Genomic DNA, 19,526 nt, shown 5'->3' on the forward strand with positions numbered 1-19,526 from the left:
AGAAGGCAGAACATAAAGGACCACAAGGCCAGAAAGGTGGTTTGGGGCAGGAACTGAGAAAGATCAGCCCCTCGCCTGTTCACTAGCCAGATGAGAGCATTTCATCTCCATTAGGACTTAAAACTGGCTATAACCAGAAGGGAAATAACCTTGATGTCATGTAAGTCTTCAGAATTTCTTGCAGATCCTTTATAAAGGCACAAAGTTTCCAGGAGTTTCAAAAGCCAGAGTTTACAAGAGGCAATAATCATGGAAAAGCGGGAGGAAAGATCATGTATGCAATATAATGTTTTCATCAGCCCACTGCAGAGCTACAAGCCATATACGAGTGTCAGTCGCAGAGCAGTTGCAGAAAAGCATGTGCTTGCCATGCTACGCGCCCACACTGCCCGAGGCCTAACATCGTCCTCACATAGTCCTCAGAGAGGCTGAGCAGTAGAGATCATCTAATGGAGTTCAAATAAACACCAGCTTCCTGACAGCTGGCCTCTGAGCGAATTTATTATTGAATTATACTCCTGCGTTTTCAGAACAAGCTGAGCTGACAGGCTACCCCATCAGTGTAAAAAGGGTTGGGGGTTGGGGGGGGGGACCGAAAGAAAGACAATGATAAATTACCCTGATGGAAGAGGGAAGAAGGTAAAGATCCTGCTTCCTCCAAAATGTCAACCATCATATATTATTCATGTTGCTTTTTAAAAAATCCCTCCCCACATTGAAATGAATGTTGATGATGATAAAGCAACTAGGTGAGTTGAATTCAGGATGCAGGCAGCAACTTCTCACATCATCCTGACGAGCAGCTAACAGCTCCTCTTCTGCCACTTGATCATCCTGTTATTGATTTCCAAACCAAATTACAATCTCGGTTTGCTTTGTAGCTTGAGCTTGTCCCTAGCTGTCCGTCACAGGAAGCATTAGCAGAGGCGGCTGCTGTGCTGAAGCTGGAACCACGCGGGGTTGAGAGGGGGAAGAGAGCCTGCGTTCGAGGCCTTGGGCAAGTGAACGCAAGTGACCTTGGGCGAGCGAGGCTCCATTTCCTCACCTGTTATGTGGGGTTACTAATTCCCATGCTGCAGCTTGTTTGGAAGATTAAATGAGATAAAATACCCAGAAGCCCAATGGCTGGCACACAGCACGCATGCAGTAATAGCACCTAGCATTTGCCAAGGGTGTTCTATGTATCAGGCATTGTTTGAAATGCTTTGTAAGTTTCATAAGCAGTAACACCTTTACATCTCCCCCAAACCAGATGACCGAGGGACTTCATCGTCCTTGTCTTACAGATATGAAACTAAGACACAGAGAAGTTGAGTCACCTGGCCAAAGGACATAGGGCTTGTAAGTGGCAGAGCCAGCATTCGAAGCCATGCCAACTGGCCCTCGATCCCACATGCTGAGTCTCTGTTCTTCTCTGCTAGGTCTTTTCTATTCCATCTCAGCATCTTCAGTCTGGAAATCTACACAGCATGGTGCTACTACAACTCTAAACAGCCCTAGTTGGCCCTGACTTTCCCTCTCAGGCTACACAACAAAGAGAAAAGCTAATGTGCAGTAGGTCTTAGTGCTTGAGCACTGGCCTCAGAGGCAGGTCTTGAGCCTAGGGTTGAATCCTAGCTCTGCCCTTTGCTAGCTGTGACCTTGGACAAGTCTCTTAATCACATCTGTCATATAATAACCCATACCTCATGAGATCTAAATGAGATCTAAAACACTTATGTGTCGGGGGTAAGCATTTAATAAGTACTAGTAGCTGTTATCACTAATAGCAAGAGGCAGTGTTAGCATTAGCAATGGCACTTCTATTGGTATGACAGTTAAGTTCGCAAACTCATCCTAGAAAAAGCGCTGCTGAATTCACTATGGTCACCTTTGAAGTACCTCCCCTTGCGAAGCTATGCACCGACCCCAGCGCATAATCCACCCTTCAAAGCAATTTTGGAACTCTTTTTCTGGAGTGGCCATCAGAGCTGTCGTTGTATTACCCTCGATGTCCTGAATGTCATCAAAATGTCTTCCTTTCAATATTTCCTTTATCTTCTGGTAAAGAAAGAAGTCACGGGGTCAGATCAGGTGAGTTGGGAGACTGTTCCAATACAGTTATTTGTTTACTGGCTGAAAACTCCCTCACAGACAGTGCCGTGTGAGCTGGTGTATTGTTGTGATGCAAGAGTCATGAATCGCTGGCAAAAATTCAGGTCGTCTAACTTTTTCATGCAGTCTTTTCAGCACTTCCAAATAGTAAACTTGGTTAATTGTTTGTCCAGTTGGTTCAAATTCATAATGAATAATCCCTCTGATATCAAAAAATGTTAGCAACATCGTTGCAACAAGTTCACGCACGTAATTGTAGGTTTTAGTGTCACCATGAGACCTGGAAGGAAAATGAGGATCTTAGCCTGAAACATTAGCGTGGTTATATCATTGACACAATTGTCCTAGCGCCATGGCCAGCAGAGGCGAGTGGACCTTTGGGGTCATCTGCCCTTTGTGGTAGAAGAGGAAACTTTAACTCAGATAAAGCACTTGGCCCAGCAAGGTAGTACCAGAACCTGAGTTGTGGAGAGCTGGAGTCCTAAGTGAGCGCTCTCCATCAGTATTTCCGGTGTTTGTAAGTCAGGGACTTCCTGCCTTTCCATCTAACACTGGTACACTTCAAGCAATAAGAAGTTAAAATACTGGAGAGCCATACATCACGTTACTAATATTGTCCTGACTGGCGAGCGCTGGCTGAGGACTTGCCAAACCCCGGTGCCCTGAGTCTACCCGGCCTTCCAAGTCCATCCCTGGAGGCATCAAGGTCGGCTATAAGCGAACTCCACAGTGAGAGGCTGTGGTACAGACAGATGCCACCTCTGGGCGGTATGCTGGCAGAGGAGAGAGCTCGGCCTGCCTGCCTTTGCCTCCTCCTCCTCTTCCCATGGTCGAGCCATGTGACTCTACCTTCTGGGTCTAACCTGCAGGCCTCTAGTATATGTGCTGCCGAAGCAAGCACGCCTGCAGGCCTCTAGAACCAACCCCAATCTGAAGAGAAGGCCTTAGAGCAACGCTCGCTGCTCAGCCTCAAGTCCTTCAACTTTTCCTCTGCCTCACCCTTTTCTTGCCAGCTCTGTCAAATGGATTTCTGTCTTGTTCTAGAATCCCAACCTCACTCTCTGTGCGTAAGTTCCTGATATACGTAGCTGTGTGCCCCTGCCACCCAAGGACTCAAGCCTTGCCTTCTCTTGCCAGGCTCCTACCCCTGCCACATCTGGGTCTGGAGCTCCATCCCTGCTCTTCTTAGGAACCTGGGCACGATTACCTGGTGACACACGGAATGTCCACGTCCTGTTGCCCTGGGAGCTCCTTCACCGTGCCTGCCCCCATCTGATCCGCCTCCCTGTCCCTTGAATGACTGTTTCCCTTAAATGCCAGCTGTCTATTGCTTCACACCTCAGATTTGCCTGCTGAGCTGGCAGTCCTCTTTCTGTGTCTCTGCCCAGGAGCAACCCCTACCCTGGGAAGTGGATCTAATTGTATCTATCCAACTCTCTCCTTTCCAGGTAAAGCAGAACCTGTCCTATGCTCTGACAGGAAGACAGGACACCCAGTCGTGGAATAAACTTGTCCACTGAGAAACTGTCTGGAGTCACATTTAGCAGAGCTGCCTTGAGTTTTGCTAATAACACAAACCATCTCTTGAGAAGTCTTCTTAGAAGCAGGCCTCCAGCTACGTAGCCTAGAACAGCCTATCTAGACATGCATTAGGTTGCTGCAAAAGTAATTGCGGTTTAAAAGGTTAAAAATAATTGCAAAAACAGCAATTACTTTTGCACCAACATAATACTATACCTTTCATGTCCCAGGCACACTGACAGTCTTTCCGAGCCATGTCCCCCAGACCTGGCCAACCCTATTACCTGGGGTCCAAAATGATCTCTGCCAACCATCCTCTCTCAGTTCTGCTTCTGCTTTGCCATAACCAGTGGGCTCACGTCTCTAGAAATAAAGGGTTATGAACAGTCAAGGGCTCTGTTCTTGTGTGCACCCTTGTCAGATAGCAGAAAATATTCCAGAGGATTCCTGTGGGAGAGGACTCAGGCCAGAGCATAGCATTGAGCAGCCTGGTTGCCCACAGGCTTGGGTCATCAGAACCTGGGAGCAGACATTGCCTGAGTGTCTGAAGGAACTCAATAGCCACATAAAGCTAGGTCACAGAATGGTGACCTGGTCTCTGCAGGAGGCACAGCTAAGGGCCCAGGAGACACTGGTATGTACTGGGCCATCTTGTCATTGGATGCCCTCAGGTGGTATCAGAGCACCATAGCAGACCTGTTGGTGCCCCAGCCTTGACAGGTGATGGAGCAGAGGCTCCACTGATCTCTAGAGGTCACATAACTCACCTGAAATGAGAAGCTTGTACTCAGTCATCCCAAGGACCCCTCTAGCTTAAAAATTAAACTTCTCCTATTAATCTGAAGAAGTCTGTGGGTTTCTTCCTCCCTTTCCCCACACATACACAAAACTGTCCAGGAGGAAAAGCATATTTGTCATGAGCTGGATTACTTCCCTGTGATGTTTATTCCACACACCCAGCAAGTGATTCGGAAGCCTCTGGTGGAGTCTAAAGTGAGCCTGATTCTAAATGGGAGCACAAAAGTCAGGGTTCTTGGGCAGGGCCTAACTGTGGGAATGCTTGTATGGTCTACTGCAGTGAATTGGTGGGCAGCTCCCCGTTTTATCCCATGTTAGCTTTGGGTCCAGATACAAGGATTTTTTTAAAGTCAAATTATATTCACTCCAGAATGTGAGTGCCTCAGACATAGGGAATGTGTCTCATTTACTGTTAGTTACTTCACTGCTTAGAACACAATGGGAAATAAAACAGAAACTGCAGGCGCTGCCCTCCTATAGTTCCCATAAGTAAATAAGAAAATGGATGAATAAATATGTCCTACCCCAAGCATTGTATGTGGCACATAGTAGGCGTTCTATTAAGAGTTCCAGTAATTGAACCCTGTTGTCATTTACCAGGCCTTTGTCTGTGTTTCTCTTCCTTCAACCCATCTATATCTATTTCTGTCATCATCTTCATTCATGTGTGTGATATGTATTTCTTTGCTCCACATTTCTTCAGTGCTTGCTATAAACCTACTCCTGTGCTAAGCACTGGAGTTATAGAGATGAAAAGGACATGGTCATTACCCTCAAAGAACTCACAATCTAGAAAAGAAGATGGGGTATTTGAAGTCATGATTACACTTTAGTGGGATGAGTACACTGTGCTTTGTTTGCCAAAGAAGGAAGTGACTTCTTTTTATGGGGGAAACCAAGAGAAGCTTCACTGAGGGTCGGCCTTAAAGGATGATTAGTAGAAGTGGAGAGGAAAAACATTCAAGGCAGATGAGAGCATAGACAAAGGCAGGGAGCCATGGAAATGCATGCCAAGGCAAGGCTATGAGAAGTAATTTAACATGGCAGCAGCACAGAATGTGAGAATGGAAAACAGGACGTCATCCTGAAGAGGCAGGCAGGGGCCAGATCCTGAAGGGACTCATATGGCAAGGTGAAAAGTTCCAACTTTATCTGGAAGCAATGGGTACTACAGAAAATGGCCTGGATGGCACAGAGTTACCGATGATGTGGGGAAAAGAAGCATGATAAAGTTTAGAGAGTCGGGAATCTTGGATTTGCAGGGTGCCCTGAGAGAACATCTCCCTGCCCTCCAATAAGTCAGGAGCATTACAAGTTAGGTGATCACATCAAGATCTGTTTGTTTGGGCCTGTGGTGATTGAAAGACATGCACAGTAAACATAGGAAGAGCTTTGAAATAAGTCACAAAGAATGAAGCACAACTAGAAGTTGGCTTTTGAATATAATAACATGTAGCATATTAGAGTTTATTTCGTAAAAAGAAATCACAGACACACACCATTGTCATCCTAGTGCAGTGCAGTGGTCCTGAGATGAGTGACCAATGTGGTCCAGGAAGTACACGAAGAAAATATTATAACGTCTATAGATATTTACTCTTTATCTTAGAAAAATAAGGGGAAAAATGTATGTTTTACCTTTATGGAATTCTGAGTTTTCACTAATTTTCTCCATTGGTCCAATGTTTGTGGGCTACACATCTGGACCAGTCCATGAGGTATTCTGAGGGAGATGGTGTCTGCTCCTTAGAGAGGTAGGAAGTGGACCTTTCCTGGTTTATTCCAGTGTATTACAACATGACTGCAGTGTGTGTGTGTGTGTGTGCGCGCGCACGTGTTTGGGTACGCATGCGTGTATGTGTGCATAAAATCTAGTTTTAACTAAACTTACGTATAAAATAGTCTAGTAGCATAAAAAGATTCTTGCAAAGTAACTACAGATCAAAGATCATACAGTGCAAATATAAGGAAATAAGAAAATGGCAGAGCTGATACTTCTAGGACAAAGTCTTCCTCAACTCCACTATGAAGTTAAAAACAGTGATGATCATTCTCATCAGATCTAACAAAAAGGTAATCAAGAGAATCAAGTTTCAAGAATCTAACAAAAAATTCACCAAAAAATTCAAAATTATCAAGAAGACTATTAGAAATATGTATTTTTATCCATTAAACAAACCTTGCACCAAATCTAATATTATGTTTTGCAGTAGTAGCTCGTGATGGTAGCACGTGTCGAATTTATTAGTAAATATAAATACATTCAAGGAGCCTGCTCAAAAATGTTTACAGAAAGGGTGTGTAATCAAAAAGTTTTAAGAGCCCTGCTCTGATGACGTTAACTCTGATTTTTGAGGCAGCTAAAACATAGTCAGATTTCCAATTATTTGGGTGTGTATCTGTGTCAGATGGTAAGTAATTTGAGAGGTGAAGTGACTTTCCTCAGTTCTTGTGGAGGAGGAGGTCTTTAATTTGAATCCTGACTCCCTGGCAACTCTTGTGAGAACGGGCAAGTCCATTCCCTATCTAGACTTTATTTTCTCACCTCTGCAATGAGAAGTTTGATAGAGATGTCAGGAAGTTCTCTCTCTTTTTTTTTTTTTTTTAACTTTTTATTTATTTTAAGTGTGTCTTTCCAGGGACCATCAGCTCCAAGTCAAATAGTTGTTTCAATCTAGTTGTGGAGGGCGCAGCTCACAGTGGCCCATGTGGGGATCGAACCGGCAACCTTGTTGTTAAGAGCACCGTGCTCTAACCAACTGAGCTAATCAGCCGCCCCCAGGAAGTTCTCTTTTAACATGTCATGATGAGTGGGTTTCCAAGAACATGTATTTAGGTGGAAGGGGTCAGGCTAGAAAAGCTGATTAAGGAAACTGAGGCAGAGTACAAAGATGGAAAGCTAGAAAGGGAGAGTGGCAGAGCAGCACATGTGGCTGGGCTGGAAAGAAGGTCTTGGAGGTGCAGAGCATACGGTTTCAAATTTTCACTGGGAACCCCCTTGATGGGGGCAGTTTGACAGGCCATTAGCTCATGATGATAGCCCGTGTGTACAATTTATTAGTAAATATAAATACATCTAAGGAAGCAGCTCAAAGATGTTTACAGAAAGGGTGGGCTTCTCATTTGGGCCCTAATAAGGTTCTTACAAGATATTGGATAAAGTGTAGTAGATGCTGGGAAGATCCCCAGCCAATCAGCATGAGTTAGCAGGAAACAGTTTAAGGTTTGGTACAAGTCAGGCATAGAAGTACGTTTAAATCATGTAATGCAAAGGAATGATTTGCATAAATAATAGTGGCGTAGAGAAGCAAATACTTTAAAGCAGAGAAAGACTAAAGTTACTTTTCACAGCCTAGATCCGAAATGATTATTCCAATCTCCTGAATACCAGTTTCATTCTGTTTTCATTTAATAACAAAAAAAGTTAAAGCTGCAGTTTTTCTCCTTTCACTTTCCTTTATCGGCTTGTATGATATACATTGAATACAAACCTTACTTTCTGGCGTTCATTTTTTAAAGTTTCCAAAAATGCGGTACAGATGAGGAGGCTACAGAATCAAAGCAGGAAGGCTGCAAGCTGAGGTGGGGTGGGCCCTCCAAGGGAAGGAACCGAGCTGTGCCGTGCAGCTTGAGCTAACCAGCTGGACAGGCCCAGCCCCGCCAGCCCTCAGTTCCCTAGCCATAACTCTTGTCAAGGTCAAGTAGCTCAGAGTTCTCTGGCATCACCTTCATTTACAGAAACACATCAGTTCTTTATTCAGTCACTAAATAATTTATCAAGAGCTTACTCTGTGCCTTGCACCCAAATTCCAGGGCAAACCCTTGTTTTGGTGGAGGCTTTCTTTTGCCCACTCAGAAATAAGCAACAACCATGCTCAATGCTAGGGATACAGCAAGAGGAAGAGGTGTTCCCTGGCTTCAAGGAACTCAGTCTGCCAAGGGGAAGAGATGGCCTGATATGTGACAGCACTCAGAAGGGTAGCACTCATTTGGTAAATGCTCTAGGTGGGTGCTGAGGGTAAGGAGGCAATTGTCAGGTGAACAGGACAAGTAGAAGGTTCCAGAAAGAGGGAACAATTCAGGGATAAGTATAAGCATTGTCCTTGCCCTGTTCACCATTAAGATTCTGAAGCGTGTAGTAGGGCTACTTGAGCTGGATTGGGTAGCACCAGATTAAAACCATTATACGTTCTTTAACATGGTAACATGGTTGGATTCCATTTTACATCCAGTTGAGAAAAACTTCAGCCTGCATGGGCAGATGAGAGAATGGAGGTCCAGAGGTCAGATGACTCTCCAAGGTCATACAGTTGTTTAGCAGAGTCAAAACTAGGAACTGACTCCCTGCCCAAGGCACTTTTCACCACACCCCTACCACATCTCCCTGACTCACAGTTGAGATTCGTGGTTTTGTCTTGCTCCCAGACCCGGCCACTGTCCTCAGGAAGCAATCAGGCAGATCTCTCCCCTCATTGGTGAGCAAAGGCTCCTCAGTCAGGCCCTGAGAATATGGTTGGACTGACGCCAGCATGTTTGACGCCCCTCTTGGCCTGGCACGAGCACTCCTTCCTGGCAGAGTTCACCCAGCCTAATTGCTTGTTTTGTATCCCAGCTGCCTGACATATGCCAAACCCATGTGTTGACTCACTGGTGTCAGAGACAACTACACTCGGGCATTTCAAATTGGCTTTGGTGAGCTCCAGCAAGCAATCGGGGGCTGTAATTCATGCATTTCTATAACCTCAGCACCTAACACAGTGCCTAGCTTGAAGCACCGCAGTGCTTAATTAAATTACTTAATTTTAAATTCAGTGAAAGTGAATTTTCGTGATTGAAGGTACATAAGATGGTAGTAAGAGTAAGGACCTGGAAGGAAGGTGTCCTAACTTTGTCACCTCAGCCAAGTGAGTTCTTTGCTCTATGACCTTGAGCAAATCTTTTCTCTCCGAGTTTCAGTGACTTGATCGTTTTTCACCTGGCAAAGCCTCAGGAAGCACTACCGCATGCTTCTCATAGCCCCTGGAGATGTGGTCCCAACCCTCCGCTGGCTCACATGGAAGTATGTCAGATTGCTATGTAACTGTGAATGATATAATTACATGACAATCACAGTCATGAAGAGATACATGGAAAATTTGGAGGAACCTAGAGGAGGGGTGATTAATTGTGCCAGGAAAACGTGGTAACAGTTTCACTGAGGTGATAACGGCTTATATGGGACTCTGAGGATGAGTAGAAAATAACACCCCAAAACTCCATTATATGAAGACAGTGACCAAGGGAAAACAAAACGCAGCAAATATAGGACAGGTGATAAGATCACATGAGCCAGCTGGGAAGCCACGTTGGTGACGGTGATTCCTCTGTTCATGATTCTTCATCAAGGTGAGCTTCCACGGTGGGATTTCACAGTCAACGCAGCAAATGTTTCTTAGCCACAGTGACCCTTAGTGTGGGGTCGGTGTTACTGGGCTCTACAGAAGCTGGCTCATACCAGCTCACAAGAACTGATTACTGGGGATTCCGCAAGCTCGTTTTTAAACACACTATTATTCATTGAATTACATAAAATTAAAGTTAATTATAGTAAAAACAAAGGTAATCATCACAACTCATCCCGTCCTGGTTATTTTACTGTATTGTACTATCATCTTTGCTCTGGAGTTTACTTAGGACTGTTGTATCTCTGTGGTGGAAATACTATAGAACGGTGTCCTACTGTGCATGTCTTTCCAGCTCTGGGTTCAGTGACATCTTATTGGTAGCATGAAATTGGCCATGGTGGAAGTATTTACACCACAGAAATAGGCAAATACTACAAATTAAAACTATTTTGGTTTTGGTTTTGTTTTTTTGAAAGCCAGTTCTTAAATGTTTAGCAGTACACCACTGGCGGTATCCATGAAATCAATGGATGAAGAAAGAAAGCGTTTGGAAGCCCAATACTCAGGCCTTTTCCAACCTCCCTGGACAAAAACACATGGCAGGAGACATAATTCAGCGGCCTCCACAGAGCAGACTTCCCCATCTCCTTTGTCCCAGGGAAGACTTTATGTTAAACTGGGTTTTCTTGACAACTGAAAATCATGGTCAAACAGAAGGAGGATGGAAGTGTTTTTCTCCAGGACTTAATTCCAGAGCCAAATGCCTGTTTTGGCAACAGGTCTCTGTGGCCTACAGAGGCACAGAGTCAACTTAATCTTCTCCAGAATCCAAAGCAATCCACAGGAGCCTGGGCTACAATTACATGTGCTCAGGCTTGCTGAAGTGGAGGCCACATGATCGCCAAATGGTGCTGATTTTAATGTTTCCCAATTATCAGGGAATCCCCAAAGAGAGCTAAATCAGAGGAGGCTGGCTCACATATGTGTGAGGGGCAGCAGTCAGCGCAGCCCCCAAAAGGAAACCATTCCTGGAAAGCTGGTTATTGTCCAGGCAGAATCTGAAGACACGTATGTCAGAAGAAGGCTGGAGAGTGGCCAGCACCAGGAGATGAGATCTGTTAGTAATCCTCTGGAAGGACAAAGTTCCAGCAATAAGAAATTTAATTTTCCTCCATGAAAGAAAGCATCTCTCAGTACCCGCTGAATACAATTGATGGAATAAATCTTTCCCATTAGTGGAGAGATAATTTCAGATAAATATATTGGGAGACCTTCAGAGCAGGACTGAGAGTCTTTGCTGAGTCTCACTCGCTTAACTGTTTGCCATGTAATTGCATTTAGACCAAGGGCCTCGGAAGGAAACCACTGACTAAATTAGCATTAACCAGATTGTGTGTAGTGAGGTGAGGTGGGGTGGGGTGGGGTGAGGTGGGGTGGGTGGGGGTGGTAGCTTGATGCATTGTGGGTAGTTGTTCTTGCTTTTAGAAAGGACAAGCTGACAACTAGAGAGACCAGCTGCTTACAAGCCTGGTGTTAATTGCTTTTCTCATGAAACAAAGAAAAGTTTATCACTGTAAGAAGGTAAAGTTGTGACCGCCTAATAAAGCTGAGACTGAGTTTGAGATCTTATTTTATGAATGTCCACACCCTCATCAGTAGCTGTTCCCGAGGCCAGAAAAAAAGCCTTCTGAACCAAGGTGAATGGAGAAAGTTGTCTGGACAGCACCGCCTGGTTTGTCTTGTCAAGCAGGGCTGTCTCCCCAGTGCCCTGGTCCTGTAGGGCACTGACCCCAGTGAGCACCTTCATTTCCACCCATTGGCAGTGGTAGATTAATCTAGAGTTGGGCCCAGAGTTGTGAGACTTGGATTCAAGGCCTGCCTCTGCCACTACCTCCATGTGTGGCTTGGGGCAAATAACATAATCTCTGTGGACGTCAGTTTCCTCTTCTTTCACTAACTCAGTGTGTTTTTTTTCAACTGGCTTTTTTTCTGGTTCTCCAGGGGCTAAGACTCCACTGAGTTGCCTTCAGAATCACCCCAAGAGGAGAGGGGGCCCCCACCTCTGCTTCATCTAGAGCCGATCTTGTTTGTTTTCCACTTTGGGGTCCTTATAAAATGTCATGTGCTAAAAATGGTCTGTTTCTGAAATACTGGAAAAACCATCATTCTCAGTGACCTCTGATCATCCCACTTACTTACTCAAGCCACCATTTTTTTAAAGCAATAACCTAGTAGTACTTGTTAGGCATTTCCAGGCACTACAGAGAGAAAGAAAGAAATAGATCTTGACCCTGCCCTCAAAGAGCTCGTGCTCTAGTGGAAAGGAGACCCTCTAGTGCAGTGTTGTAGGATATCAAGGTGTTTGTGTCAGGTTTTGGAAGAGTTCTTTTTGGGGGTATCAGGAAAGGCTTCAAGGCAGAGGTGTCATTGGAAGCTGTGTCTTAAAGGATGAGAATGTTGAGAAGGACACAGGAGTGACATTTGAGGCAGATGGAAGAACATTGCACAGACACAGAGGCTTTAAACAACATTTGCCTGGCAAGTTTGGGAAAAGCAGATGGTTAGTTGTCTGGAACATAGGGGAAGGTGGGAGAGGGGAGACTGGGAGAGGTGACAGGTTTCGGAACCCACTCCAAGGGGATGATGCTATAGCATCTGCCTTCTCCTCTTTCCAGTGCCAGATGAGAAGTACCCTCTATCCTGTTCACTTTCTTGTATGTCCACTTCCAATGATGCTGTTAGTCACAGTTACAACCACTGCCCTTTATGGAGCTTACTCTGTACTAGGATGAAAAATCAGAGGCTCATAGAACCGTCACATACTTGTGCAAGTTTAGAGAGCTAGAACATGGCAAAGCTGGGATTTGAACCCAAGTCACGTGACTCCAAATTCACACACTCACACACACATCACTACACTGTCTAGCCCTTTCAGATCAGCTTAATCTCCTTACGGCATAATACAGTATCCTTGGGAAATAACCTCTGAGTGAGATATCTGAAAACACCTCTCAATAATAATTCATTAGAGGACACTTTGGTACCTTAAATTGTGGTAATATGAAAAAAAGAAGGTTATTGTTCATCTTGAGTGAATACCATGAGACCCTAGGTACCAAGACTGTCTGAATGACCTGCCTTCTGTCTTCTGACCTTCTCGGGGTCAGGGGGGTCCCTGCCAGCCAGGGTTCTGAGCATGAAAAGTAGATAATATTCTCTTCTCTGCCCACAGGCATGCATGTGTCATTCGTGGTCAAGTGATGACATCAGATGGGACCCCGCTGGTTGGTGTGAACATCAGTTTCGTCAGTAACCCTCTCTTTGGATACACGATCAGCCGGCAAGATGGCAGGTAGGAGCCCTTTTGTGGACCAAGGTTGGGGAAGGGCCTGCACTTATGGACTTACCACATAGCTGCTGCTGGAAGGACAGCGTGTAAAGAGGATGGGACCTGGGTTCAGACGACCTGAATTCAGAGACCCAGCTCTGCAACTCACTAGCTGTGTGACCTTGTATCTCGCTCTGGCCTAAGTCCCTTTGACTATAAATTAAGCAGTTTCTTCTCGTATGGTTCTTAGAGGAAGCAGCAGGGTACCTTATACAAATCCTGCCTCATGACTTATGATATAAAACACTGTCATACTTTGTACAGACCAGGCAGCTCCAGAAATCTTAGCATTCCTGCTGTGTGGTTTCCATTGGCAACCATGTAGGCTTATAGAAACCCTGGGTGATGACATAACTCTGACCTTTGGATCCCTGTAAGAGCCATGAGTAGAATGAAGTCTTTAAAATGACTATAACTCTCCCAGTTTCTAGCTGTGTGTTCTTGGACAAATCTTTTCACCTCTCTGGGCCTCAATTTCTTCATCTGTTAAATGGTTCTAACACTATCACTCTCACAAATTGGTTGTAAGGATTAGATTCTGTGATGGATGGGGAAGCACCTTGAACATTGTAGGTGTTTGATAAATATTAGTTCCCTGCCCCACTCTGGTTCAATGCTGTTTTTCCAGGGTCTGGCACATGGTAAGTATGCAATAAATGTTAGCTGTTTATTAAAATTACAAACTATTAAATAACGAGATGGTAATTATTATAGTACAAGCAATGAGAATATTTTGGAGAAAAGGGGAGGGGAAGGAGGAAAGTGGAATATTTAGGCTGTCAGTGGTGACAAGTCCTCCATTCTTAATAAAATCAGGTGGTGGCAGTTCCGTCTGGCTGAGTGTGAGCCCAGAAGGTCGGTTTTCACTCTGTGTTGGAAATGGTGCTCTAGCCTGATTGGTTTTAGCACCTCTTTAATCCAATATCAGATGTGAACATGTCCTGGCCGAGGTGATAATGAAGCAGAGGCTCATCTGTTTGTAGACATGTGTGCCTCTTAGACGGGCTTGGCAAGCTTGGCATGGGAACCTTCTCCCCCTCATCTCGCTCCCTGTGAATGGGAAGGCGCCCAGCTGGAAGAGGCTGGCATCCAGTCCCCAGGGGTAACCTGTCCAGGCCAGGCCCCCGCTCCCTGCCCTGCACACATTCCGTCCTAGGCAGCACCTCAGTGCAGACTTCCAGTACAGCACAGAGGATGCCCTCCTCGTGCTCTGTCTGTACTGCTTTCCAGCTTGAGGCTGCCTGCTTTATGAAAATGGCAGATGTGAGCATCCCGGGCAATAGGGATTCTGACTACGTTATTACCCGCTATGAAAGTCATCAAAAAGTAGCCGTGAGGCCTGCTTTTTGTTTGCCATAAAAACTTGTCCGTCATTCACGTAAGTTGGCAAATCGTCAGCCGTTTGCCCTGTTATGCTTGGTTAGGTGAGTCCATAAAACACACCAGAGTTGCATGTTTGGTGACCCTTGGAAAAGCCCACTCTAGCACTGCCGGGTTTTGATTCCTTCTGTTTGTGCTACTCCTGAAATTCCTACTGCCCTTTGAGAGCATAGGGGTCCTAGGAGGTAAGTATCAGCCATATTTCCCATATCAGCCTGCTAAATTACGTCACAGTAGCCAGAGTCGCTGCAACTTAGAAACTGAGCTTCGGAATAACTCTTACCAATGCATTACGGGGCTTAAATTTTCTTCCCAATGTAAACACTGTATAATGTGTGGGAAAGTTGTTAATTATTCTCTAAGTGTCTGAAGATCCCTGTTTGTTATACGTGAATGGGTAGCATCTACCCATTTCCCTCCCTCCCTTCCATGACTCACCTTCTTTCTTTCCTCTCTAGACCCTTGGAGAAACTGTAAGGCTAGAGATATAATCACAGATTCAATATACATATGCAAGTCCAGGGGCCATGCCCAGCTCATCTTTGTATTCCTCACTTGACAGGCAGGCACCAGGATACTGACCCTCGTCCAGTGGGCACGCGCATGCGCGCACACACCACTGAAATACCAGACCTCAAGTCTTAACAAGAACTAATAAACAGAAAGAAGTGGCAGAGAAGTTAGCCAAAGAGGTCATTGAAAAGATGGAAAATAGAAGTCATAAAGAAAAATTTCAAAAGAATAGCAGACAAGAGAAGCAGTTCAGGCTCACTGAATTGAAAAATGGGATTATACAGAGCATGAGGCCTAGGGAATGGGGCCTGTGCTGTTCCCAACCATTATCCCATCTAATTAATGACTCTGCCAAATGGCTGTGATCATCAGCTTCATTCTACCTGAGGAGATTGAGGCTTAGACAGGTGCCGTAACTCACCTATGCGGGACATCACAGTGCTTGGACTGACCCTAAGCTGCTTGGGCTTCATCTGAGAGCCAGGCCTTTTCTTTGGGGTCAGATTCATATCCGTGTCCACAACAAGGTTTCCGTCCAGATGAGCAGGTCTGGCTCTTGGCAAGAGCCAGTTACACCCAGCGCTCGGCAAGGCCAGCTGCCCCCAGCTTGCTCACAGCCATGAGAATATGTCTTTTGATGTTTGTCTTCACTCCCTTCCCACACTCATCTTCTCATGAAGGCAGCTGATAAGTCAGGCCAAAATTCTGTTTCATGGTTTAAAATGTTCTGTCAAAGTACAGATGCTATTCAGTTCTGCGACAGAAAAGTTATTCTCTGAGTGCCCCCCCCCACAGATATTCTCCTGGAGAGCCAAAACCTGAACTCTTAGTTCAAAATAAGCATCCCTCCTGGTTTCCTCTCTCATTATTTACCAGAGGATGGTGGTGCCCAACTTCCTCTACCCAAGGGTGGGCCTACAAAGGGCTGAGTGAGAAGCAGGGAAAGTGGGTGAAAAGCTTCTGCAAAGGGCAGAGGAGTCAGGTTTTGGAGGCTGGGGGTTGAAATCTGGGAGAGCTATCTACCAAGAGCACGATGCGGTACTAGGACAGTTCAATGCAAAATCTTTGTAGCTTCTAGAGAAGGGAAGAGCAAGCTGGGACAATGAGCCTAATCCCATAGGGTGTATTTATCAGGGATAAAGGAGAGGTAGGTCCTGCACTGGGGTCTCTAAAGCCCACTGCACAGGTAAGCATTGGGTTGACTTATAATAACAGCAAAAGTAAGTAGGAACTTAGGGTATTTAGTGGACAGTCAGTTCAGAAGACTTTGACAATTTCACTCATGCATTGATTCTATAAACTATAACCATCCAGCACTGGGCTAGGTTCTGGGAGGACTGAGAGGAATCCGTGTCCCCAGATTCCAGCACAATGTAATGTTAGCTCTAAGGAGGATTGCACATGGTGCAGTGGGAACCCAGGGAAGGAGCTAGAATTGTGACTCGTATGGAGTTAGCAGGAGCTCTCCACCCAAAAAAAGGCAAGATGAGAAGAGACCTTGAACATGCATCCTAAAAGTAATAGCTAAAAGGACTTTGTCCAAAGAGACATCACAGCTAGGAGGTGGCAAATGGACTGAATCACTGTCCCCAAGTCCTGAGGACTGTCAAAGGCAGAAGTAAAAGACTAGTTTGAAGTCACCCTCAGCAGGCAGAAAAGGGCCCAGAAGCTAGGAAGTTATAAGGAGAGGAACCCAGGCTCGATTCCCAAAGAAAAATGAAAATGTCCTAACAGTCAGGACTAACCAAAGATGGAACAGTCCTCCTCCTGTGGATGTAACAAGCCCCTCATCACTGGAAGTGTGCAAGTAGGAACCAAATCGCCCCTTGATGGGGATTCTGTAGAAATGTCACCAGATTGACGGAGGGCAATGAACAAAGGCTGGCTAACCAGCTGTCAGGGACACTGTCACAGAGATCGCATCTCAGCTGGGCAGTTGGGACTCAGTTTTTTGGTTCCCCTTTCACTTCTGATATACTGTGATTCTAATGGTGCCCATCTCTAAATTGCTTAGCTATTTTGTAATTCCAAAGGCCTATGTTGAGAAATCTATCATAATCAGAGCTAAAATTTCTGTAGAGTCATAGAATCTTAGTGACTTAAGAATAGTCCATTTGAACCTTTACGTTTTATAGATGGGAAAATTGAGGATCAGAGAGGCTAAGTGTGTTACCCAAGATCACACAGTAGTTCATGGCAGCGGCAGAACTAAGCTTAGGGTTCCTAATGCCAAGGCAGGGCTTGTTCCACGTTTTTCTGCTTACTTTTCACGGCCTTCAGCTCCAAAAGGCCCCAAGTACCAGAAGCACCACAGCAGAGGCCCATCAGCTGTCCTGTGTCCTTGCAGATGGCTCTCCATCACAGTGGTTATTAATTTGGTTTTGGCAAATTCTCTATGATGACTCATTTTCAAATGAAAATAATGCTTTCTGGAATTCCTATTTCTGTTTGTGCCTGCAGTGAAGTCTTTTAGGTTTTAGAGTTTCCTCAACCAGTGCTCAGACCCTTTGGTGTAATTTTTTTCTCTCCTTTCTCTGCCTCTCCCTCTCCTCCTGCTTTTCCTCCACCTCCTCTTCCTCATCTCCTGTTTCCTGCTTTTCCTGCTCCCGCTCTCTCTTCTCCCTCTGAACTCTCCCCTCCCAAACAGCTTTGACTTGGTCACGAATGGCGGCATCTCCATCACCCTGCGGTTCGAGCGGGCCCCTTTCATCACACAGGAGCACACCCTCTGGCTGCCTTGGGATCGCTTCTTTGTCATGGAGACCATCATCATGCGCCACGAGGAGAATGAGATTCCCAGCTGTGACCTGAGCAACTTCGCCCGCCCCAACCCTGTCCTGTCTCCGTCCCCACTGGCATCTTTCGCCAGCTCCTGTGCAGAAAAAGGTCCCATCGTTCCAGAAATTCAGGTACCCAGCTTTCTTAACTGAGTTTCTCCATGTCCTTATTTCCTTTGGGGGATAGAAGAGGAGCTCAGAGACCAGGGAAAGAGAGACCCCATCAGCCCACCCTGCAGAACCCAACTGCCTGGCACCCCCCAGCATACAGTGAATTCCTACTCCTCTTCCACTCTGCCATCCAGTTCACTTGCACTTTCCTTTACCCTGAGCTCCAGTGTCCCCCGCTCTCTCATTATTTCTCATCAAAATATTTATCACGATAGGTTCTACCAAGAGGAGTGAGACCGAGGGTCCCAAACAGTGAGCATCATAATAAAGACTAAATGAGAAAATGTATGTTTGGGTCTTAGCACAATGTCTGGCACCAAAGAAGTGCTAAATAAATTTTAGCCATAATCATTATGATTAATATTATTATTATAATGTATTAAACATATTAATATGATAATTATTATTTTACATGCGCTGCTTTCATGCCAATTAAGGATCGCTTTGGCCCAAATCTATAAACACAAGTGCTTTATTTAATTATCCTTAAAAGAAAGTAATTTGGAAAGATGCATTTTCACCTAATAGAAATCAAGATAGATTCTTTGCCTAAAAACACTGTGCAGAGTTGAATTTCCTCCACTATCCCTGCCGGTTTCTTCTGGCAGAAACGAAAGCCCGGGGAAGAGGAAAGATGGCAGTGCTGGGGAGAAGCCCCGGTGGTCCTGCCTGCCTAATGAGAGCTCTGGCGGTATGCATGTCAATGGATTGCCACTGCTGGTGTAGCAGGGCGTTTTTACATTTGTGTGTGTGTATTTCATGCCTGGCTGAGCAAATACAGCTCTCTGCGTGTGCCCTGTTGAGTGGCTTCGGATGTCGGCCCTCAAGAAGAAAATAAAACCATTTTGAAATTCTCATTGCACCCCCAGGTTGAAACCTCACTCCTTTTCAGAGATTCAGTGCTTGTCTCCTGTCTCAACTACTAGGCTGACCTTTCTTATGAAATGGTTGTCAGTAGAGACAGAGCTTGCTGGAAAGAAGTAATTTGTTACTCAACCCTGGTTCAGCTTCAGCTTGACATTTTCCCAGGAGCAGGGACTTGGGAACAAATGAGGTTAAAGGTCCCCACCCTCTTTACAAGGCTCCCTGGGCTGGGTGTCTCTAAGCCCAGCTGGGTCACAACCCTTACTTATGATCAGATTGATGAAATACATGAAAACAAACTCTTGGGTGTTTCTAGTCCTATCACTGGCTAGTGTTTGCAAGTACTGGGAGATGTAAATTTTAAAGGTAAATATTTATGAGCGCATCAGGATGGCCCTTGAACTCTGCCTGTGATGCACTGGGATATACAGGCTGCTTTGCCTAGAATGTATAAGCTGAAATTTAGGAAGATTGCTCTGGTTTAGGCCCAATCGCTGAAATTTTGTGTATTCAGGAGAATGGGTTGGGAGTAGGAGTTCACACCCATCTATGAAATGGAAAGAGAGGAAAAGGCTTTCTTTGTGAAAGCCCAGCTCCTCTGTGAACACGAGAGTAGAATAATCATTGTCCTTTTAA

At 45.2% G+C, this 19,526-nt stretch overlaps 1 protein-coding gene across 14 annotated transcripts in view; it reads left to right on the top strand.

Annotated features, from left to right (window-relative positions):
• Window positions 1-19,526, top strand: part of TENM4 (teneurin transmembrane protein 4) — a 2,724,551-nt gene that overhangs the window by 2,638,791 nt on the left and 66,234 nt on the right. For all 14 annotated transcript variants that reach the window (XM_074335694.2, XM_074335702.2, XM_074335700.2 and 11 more), the window contains 2 exons: window positions 13,030-13,149; window positions 17,726-17,987. In XM_074335694.2, coding sequence (XP_074191795.2) covers window positions 13,030-13,149; window positions 17,726-17,987 — 382 coding nt within the window. The remainder of the gene's footprint in view (window positions 1-13,029; window positions 13,150-17,725; window positions 17,988-19,526) is intronic.

Source organism: Rhinolophus sinicus, chromosome 14 (assembly GCF_057876585.1).
Source record: "Rhinolophus sinicus isolate RSI-liver-muscle chromosome 14, RSI-T2T, whole genome shotgun sequence".
In the NCBI taxonomy this organism is placed as follows: domain Eukaryota; kingdom Metazoa; phylum Chordata; class Mammalia; order Chiroptera; family Rhinolophidae; genus Rhinolophus; species Rhinolophus sinicus.